Source organism: Antrostomus carolinensis, unplaced genomic scaffold (assembly GCF_000700745.2).
Source record: "Antrostomus carolinensis isolate BGI_N321 unplaced genomic scaffold, ASM70074v2 scaffold6623, whole genome shotgun sequence".
Lineage (NCBI taxonomy): Eukaryota > Metazoa > Chordata > Aves > Caprimulgiformes > Caprimulgidae > Antrostomus > Antrostomus carolinensis.
Window position 1 is genome coordinate 2,635 of NW_010307173.1, and position 7,836 is coordinate 10,470.

General features: G+C 42.5%; 1 protein-coding gene across 1 annotated transcript; it reads left to right on the top strand.

The window, feature by feature from the left end:
- Window positions 1-5,734: 5,734 nt before the first annotated feature.
- On the top strand, window positions 5,735-6,817 carry PRLHR (prolactin releasing hormone receptor). The gene has a single exon (XM_010165328.2). The coding sequence runs from the start codon at window positions 5,762-5,764 to the stop codon at window positions 6,794-6,796; it is 1,035 nt and encodes a 344-aa protein (XP_010163630.1). The 5' UTR covers window positions 5,735-5,761; the 3' UTR covers window positions 6,797-6,817.
- Window positions 6,818-7,836: the final 1,019 nt, after the last annotated feature.

Sequence of the window (7,836 nt, forward strand, 5' to 3'; positions counted from 1 at the left end):
TATAGCAAGAAAATTGTCCAGAGATTGTTAGAAAGTAGAGGCAAATTCATCCTGGAGTCTGTCACAAAGTAGTAGATTTTCTTTTCCTTACACTTTCAAATGCACTGCCTGCTCCTTTGTACAGACCTGCAAGAGAATTTACTCCATCCTAAGCCATAGCGAAAATGCTGATTATAAAGTGATCTTGATCTTGTCTTTCATGACAAGTTTCTCCTCTGTAATGGTATAAAACTTCCTCCCATTCTTCTTGAGGTTTTCAAAGTTTCTCTGTGTAATTGTGCACTCATCCTCCATATTGTCTCTGGTTCCAAACTTGGTGATTCTATGAAATTCAGTTGGTGTGGTCCTGCTTTTTGTGCTAACATAATAAAATGAAAAGAGCTACCAAGGCTGGTCAATCCCAAGCAATGTTCTTGAGGAGCATGAATAATTGTCATCTTCTGGTCTAATCCCTTCATAAGTATTGCTGTGCTTTGCCAACCTCATAGTTCTTAGGAGATTTCCTCTGATATAGATGATGGTTTCTCAGATGCTATCACATCACGTGTTATGAAGTCCCAACCTGAGAAGAACTACTACATATCCTACATTGAGAAAAAAACAGTTTAATAACACATAGATGGAAGGTTAATTTGACAAAATCTTCCTTTGGTCTTCACAGAATCACAGAATGGTGGGGGTTGGAAGGGACCTCAGGAGATCATCCAGTCCAATCCCCCTGCCAAAGCAGGTTCACCCAGAGCAAGTTGCACAGGAAAGTGTCCAGGTGGGTTTTGAACACCTCCAGAGATGGAGACTCCACAACCTCTCTGGGCAGCCTGTCCCAGTGCTCTTGCACCCTCACAGGAAATAATTTTGTCCTCATGTTTAAGTGGAACCTCCTGTGTTCCAGCTTGTGCACATTGCCCTTTGTCCTGTCGCTGACCACCACTGAAAGGAGTTTGTCCTCATCCTCTTGACACCTGCCCTTTAGATAATTATAAACATTAATAAGATCCCTTTTCAGTCTTCTCCAGGCTAAACAGACCCAGCTCTCTTAGTCTTTCCTCGTAAGAAAGATGCTTCAGCCCCTTAATCATCTTTGTAGCCCTATTCTATTCTGTCTCCTTTCTCTCTCCCCTTCCTCTGTCCTTAAATCTGGTCTAAAACTGCTGTCAGAATAAAAGCCCTGCACTTTCTCATCACATCTCCTTTCTTCCTATTCTAAAGGACGGGTGGTGCATTTGATTTTCTTCAGTCACAGAGTTGTGTTCTCAAGCCATAAAGACAGGAAAAGCCCTTACTTCTCACCCAGCAGTCTCATGTGTCAGCTCTTGCAGAACCTGGCAGCGGGAATTAGCCAGCTCCTCACAGTATGAGGTTATTCACTTCTACATTTGGCTTTTACATTGTGGTAATTGTGATCCAACACCTTCATTCCCAGGAAACCACGTGTATTTTTCCTCAGTTTTCACACTGTTATCTTCATTTTAGCACAAGATTTTTGCCATCTACAAGATTTTTGCCAGCTCACTTTTCTGATCTCACTGCTTAGCAGACTAAGAATTCTGTGCATACAGGGAAAAGCAGGGTCTGTATATTTAGCACGCATCCTCAAGCATGTTTTAACTTAAATTCAACCCTCTTCTTCATTCAAGTTGTTAAGCTCCTCTTCAGGTTAAATGAATTATTTTAAGCTGAATCCTGAGTTTATCAAGGTTTAGTATCTTGAATTTGAGAAAGGCAGCAACAACAACAACAAAACTCCCAGTCAACCAAATAAAACCCTTAGTTGTAAAGATGTTTTTTAGAGTTCAGAGCCTGTGATGTTTCAGTCCACAGCAAGGGCAGAGAGGATGCATTTATGTAATGAAATGAGAGAAGGAGGGACAGGCTGCCCTGTCTTGAAATAGTTGTGTGGTACAAAAGAAGAATTTGCTAAAGGAACCCCCAGCTCTACTTCATTCAAAACAGGCAAAGCATCTATTTTTATTATGGGCTCTGCAAGAACTACCTGATCTGCTCTGCACAGAACATTCCTGGAAGAACGTGTAAGACTTTTTAAAGGAGTTCTGTGATGCAAAAGAGGTTGTGTTTTACAGAAAAAGACACATATCAGATAAACAAGAACATAGAAAACCCACACCTGACACTGTGAGACTTGAATGATCAAAGAAAATTTTCAGTCTGTAAAGCCTAAATAATAGAAAAGAGGGTTTAGCTTAGGAATTCCTACTGAGATTTGCAGGTATAGCTGCCAGGATCAGGTCTCATTCCTGGATCATGTTCTTTTTAGTTTGGAACTACAGGGATGATTAGACATGCACGTAAGAAACAGCATTCGTGCTTTAAGAGCTTTACCACTTTCTGAGAGTCATGTAGCAGCTTACAATGTTTGTACTCAAAGTGTCTGTACAGAGTTGGACAGGTTAGCATGAGAGACTGTGAAAGCTCAGCTGTGAAATGCTGCCGTGAAGCCTTGGTTTGGCTCTAGATATAACATTTTCCATTGGCTCAAGGAAGATCAAGTTTTCAATTAGACACTAATCAACATTCCTAAGTGTGACACCCTTATACACTTGGAATGTCAGAACAGTTTTAATATGACAGAAATGCAGTTTCTATGACCTTTTATCTTTTAATTGGAAAATTCTGTGTGTGAAATAGACTTGTGCTCCATTCTGTAAGGACTTTGTCATCTAGCCTAGGAAATTCTAAACAAGATTAATATTTGCAATTTTAAAAGGAGGAAAGGGGATTTCTTTGGGTTAAAATACTGAAATACTTTTTTTTATTCAAGACACTATTAAATATTATCTTTCCAGATCTTGGTTGTAAAGTACAGTTGAACTGAAGAAATTTTCTGCCTGAAGCCAAAACAAACAGAAAATCACTAACAGAAACAGGGTGAGAGCCTTCAAACAGAAGGTGTACTCGTTACTGGTTTCAGAGGTGAAGAAAATACATTTCAAGATAAGAGAAAATGCAGGAAGATTGCTTCGTACAGCTTGAAATAAAAGAAACTCTAAGGTTACACACAGGTGTTGGCCACCTGAGCATTAAGGTGACCTTGAAGGCTACTTTAGATGATATTTTGATTTTTATTCTCACACAGCAAAGTATAAACCTTTTTGTCATAGGAATACAATGAGGATATTGACTGGATCTGCTCTGCAGCTCTTGAGAATGAAATAGAAAAATCACTTAGTTAAAAATGTGATTTTCAGTTATTGTGTGCACTGATGTTATCATGAAGTTTCTTTCCTAGCATAAGCCTTGCAATTCCAGTAGGATGTGGGCAGCATGAAGGTCATTTACATATGCTTCCTGTTCATTTTTCTATGTGTTTTGGCTTATACTATAGATGATGTCCAAAGCCTACTGAAATCCTACTTCTCCCATACTTTTCCCCCACATTAAGTGAAAAAAAAGGCATTTATGGGTTTTAGGAATTACTTTTGCAGCTTTCTGCTTATCACCAAGTAGTATGGTTGCACTGGGTGGTGAAAGCAGTAGGAATCCCCTTTTTTATTGCCTCTTTGCACCCTCTACCCTCAGGTCCTCTCCTATTGGCTATGTAGGGAGAAATAGGTACTAGATTCCTCTGGGTCCCATCCAGTTGAGACAGGTGAGAATGGACTCCAAAGCGGGATATAACATCCTGTTTTTTGTATGGGGTCATGGGTAGGTTTCTACATCCATGAAGTGAAGGATGGCACTCCTGAGAAATGCAGCTACATGCTTGTTCTCCCCTTGGGCTGGAATTACAGCCATATTCCAGTCCATAGCATAATCATAATCTAGCCGTAAGTGTAGTAGCACAGAGTCAACACTTTCCAGTGGCTGAAATGTCCATCCGTCACAAGCAGCTATGGGAGAAGGGCTCTGGTCTGAACAAGGGCTACACGTGTTAGCTTCTGTTTTAAGATTAGGGAAAGTAGGACACAAATTAAATCTATTTAAACTTTTGTTTTATGCCAAATTACATCAAATCAAAAGAAGGATGTGGGTCTGCCTATAGCCTCATAGAAAATAATGGGTTAGTATTGCCTTAGTGTAACCAAGAGGTTAGGACATACACTGTCCATTGAAGTTGTATCTAAACCACCCGAGTGCCTTGAGAAACCTAGCCATGTTCTCTGCTCTGAAATATTCAGAAGTTGCTATTTTTAAGTTTCCCTGGCTGGTATAAATAGATCCAGTGAAGCTTCACTGTTTTTCACCAGTTGAATCACAGAATGTCAGGGATTGGAAGGGACCTCGAAAGATCATCTAATCCAATCCCCCTGCTGGAGCAGGAACCTAAATGACATCACACAGGAAGGCGTCCAGGCAGGTTTTGAATGTCTCCAGAGAAGGAGACTCCACACCCTCCCTGGGCAGCCTGTCCCAGTGCTCTGTTACCCTCACTGTAAAGTTGAGATCCTGGTCCCAGAAGTGGTTGAAATGGAGGTGAGTTAAAGGAGAATTAGAGAAATAGATAAGAGGTGGATGGAGTTGTCTGCTTAAATGTGTGTTCTCTAAGCACTTACACTGATTGTTTTTTTTTTTTTGCTTTTTAATGTGTGAACCAAACAGACTGTTTTATAGACTGGTTAACACTTGTTGTCTGGTACAGAAATGGTTAACAAACCTACTGCAGGAATGAAGAAATACCCCAAATATTTTGGGGCAGCTGCAACATTAGAAACAGTTTGCTGTAGTTCACTGCAGGTAAACCCTTACAGCTGAGCTATTTGGATGCTATCATTTCCTTTGAGATGCTCGCATGTGTTTACTTTTAAAGATGTGTAAACCCCATTGAAAATACTCCCAATGGGTGAGCAAACACTCTACCGCCATTAGAAAATAAATTTAAATAAAATAAGATCCTTTGTGCTACATGTTAAATGCCCATTTCTAAGCCTAACCTCATTCACCGGGTACGTAGCTGAGTCCCTCTAGTGGCATAAACATTTATTTGGCTTCAGCACGTTATTAAAATTCTATTTTACAGCCACATTAGAGCAGCAAATTCACAGGTAGCTTTTTTGGACACTCTGAGGACTATGGCAAAGTGAATCTTGGATTAGCTACCGTGCAGGCTAGTGTTAATAAATGTAAATTGATTTTTAACTGTGAGGGGCAATTATAGATGCACTGGAAGGAGAAGGGAATTTTTGCAAGGATATTCAAGAACTAATTACTATCAGTAAGAAACACGCAAAAAGCAACGTAATACCCAGAACAGCCAATAGGGATAAAAGCTTATACACAAATCTGTCATGACCTAGTAGTGAAGACTGTTTAAAAACACTGGTCTCCACTTAGCTTGTAAATGCGCATCCCCCTCTTTCTCACTCATATATTCTCTCTCTCTCTCTCTGACACACAGACACACTCTCACACACACACAGACACGCTCCTGGATTTGCAGCAGACAGAAATCTAGGGCACTTCTTGGCATCCACAGGAAAATCATATGGGATTAAAAAACCCACAGCAGTAAGTACTCACTGCATTAAATGTTTATTAAGTGGCATGCTGTCAAAACTTAGATTTAATAGTAAATACAGGAGGACGTTAATGGAAATTGGTTGTATTTGATTTTTCTTAGGAATTGCTGAAAGCTGCCTCTTGAGGATTACAACTTCACCTTTTGCTTTTACTGATGCTTGTTTACTATCCATGTGGCAAGCTCTGGACAGCCAGTAATCCATTCATTATCCGTGCTGATTGAGTGCAGGAGTAGTGCAGTGGTAACTACTTCACTCAGCTGACGGCAGACGACAAAAGGAGGGAAATGATGAATTCGGACAATTTAACCTCCCAAAGCTTCCTCTCTGCGATTCACAGCAATGCCAGCAATTTATTCTCAGGGCTCCAGTTTGTTCAGTCCTTCAAGCCACTCATCATCCCCTGCTACTCGTTAGTGGTTTTTATTGGTGTCATTGGGAATTACCTTCTCATTTATGTTATCTGCAAGACAAAAAAAATGCACAACGTCACCAACTTTCTGGTAGGCAATTTGGCTTTCTCAGACATGCTCATGTGTGCAACCTGCGTGCCCCTGACGCTCGCCTACGCCTTTGAGCCCAGAGGATGGGTGTACGGGCGTTTCATGTGCTACTTTGTTTTCCTGATGCAACCTGTCACTGTGTTTGTGTCTGTCTTCACCTTGACTGTCATAGCTGTGGACAGATATTACGCCATGGTGTACCCATTCCGCAGGAGGCTCACAATACCGATTTGTGCTTATATCCTGGCTGCTATTTGGCTGCTGAGCTGTACCTTGGCTGCCCCAGCCTTGGTACACACTTACCATGCGGAGTTCCCAGAACTGGACTTCTCCATCTGTGAGGAGTTTTGGTTCCACATGAAAAGAGATCGCTTAGCTTATGCCTACAGTACTCTCATCATCACCTATGTACTGCCTTTGGCTGTCATCTCCCTGTCTTACCTGAGAATCTCAGTCAAGCTGAAAAACCGTGTGGTTCCAGGCAACATCACCCAGGGCCAAGCTGAGTGGGACCGAGCAAGGAGGAGAAAGACTTTTCGCTTGCTGGTCTTAGTGGTGGCAGCCTTTGGAGTCTGTTGGCTGCCTCTGCACATCTTCAACATGATAAAGGACATAGACATCAGCTTGATTGACAAGCAGTACTTCAACTTCATCCAGCTGCTGTGCCACTGGTTTGCAATGATGTCTGCTTGTACCAACGCTTTCCTCTACGCCTGGCTCCATGACAGCTTCAGAGGGGAGCTGAAGAAAATGTTTGCCTGGAGAAAGAAGAAAATTGGACCCACTACAAACTGCATTATGGCCAGCGTGGTGCTGTAAACGAGAGCTGGTGGGAGTGCGCTTCCTTCGTACGGTAACACTGTAAGTAATTTCCATTTTTAATCAGTCCTGGTTGCTGACATTTGTCCTCAGAGCTCAATTATAACAACACAAGTCCCACGCGTAGCTTCCCCAGCACCTCCACTCCTACTGGAGAAGAAGAAGCAGTTATCACATCCCAAAAATGTCTTTACCTCTTTGACAGGAGTTAGAGACCAAGGAAATGTTACAATAACAAGATATCCTTACGTGAACTACAGGGATCCCTCCTTTCTGCTTTGGATATTTCTGGCTGCACAGACATGGGATTTGGGGACAGGGAGAAGCAAGAATTAATGAGACCTAAATATCTCAGTGAGAAAGTGCTTTGGATTGGGTAAAAAACAAATCTGCATACCTACCCAGCATCCAGTCCTTAGCACAGGATCCAGGGTGGGAGACTAACAATATTCCTGTAGTCTTCTTGGGTTAGGACCATGCTGAAGAATATTCCAAAGTTCTCTTAAATGTCTTTCCTAAGCAGCTGTCTCAGCTGTGGTCAGGAAAGCACATTGATAGGAGCTGCTCCAAGCCTCCCTCTGCCAGCTGCCTTGTGCTGGCAGCAGCAGCATGCCAGGGTCTCCCGGCTCCCCAGGGTGTGAGCGGTGGCATCGGCTCGCTTGTGCTCCTGTCAAGTGCCTCTGTCTGAGACAACTGGCTCGCTTGAGTGCTGGTGGCCCTTGGTGGGGTGTGCTGTGTCTGACCTGCATGGTTTCCTCCCTCACTGCTGTTTTCTTCTTGCCACTGGCCCAGCGGGTGGTACAGCATTGCAGCGGGGCTGCCCACCTGCCTGCCATGGCCAACTGCATTGAGCAGGAATCTGTGCTGGATGCTTTTTGAACCCAGCATCATCATCACCAGGTAACTAGTGACAGAACGAGAGGAAATGGCCTCAAGTTGTGCCAAGGAAGTTAAAGATTGGAAGTCAGAAAAAATGTATTCACTGAAAGGGTTCTCAGACACTGGAATGGGTTGCCCAGGGAGGTGGCTGAGTTATCCCT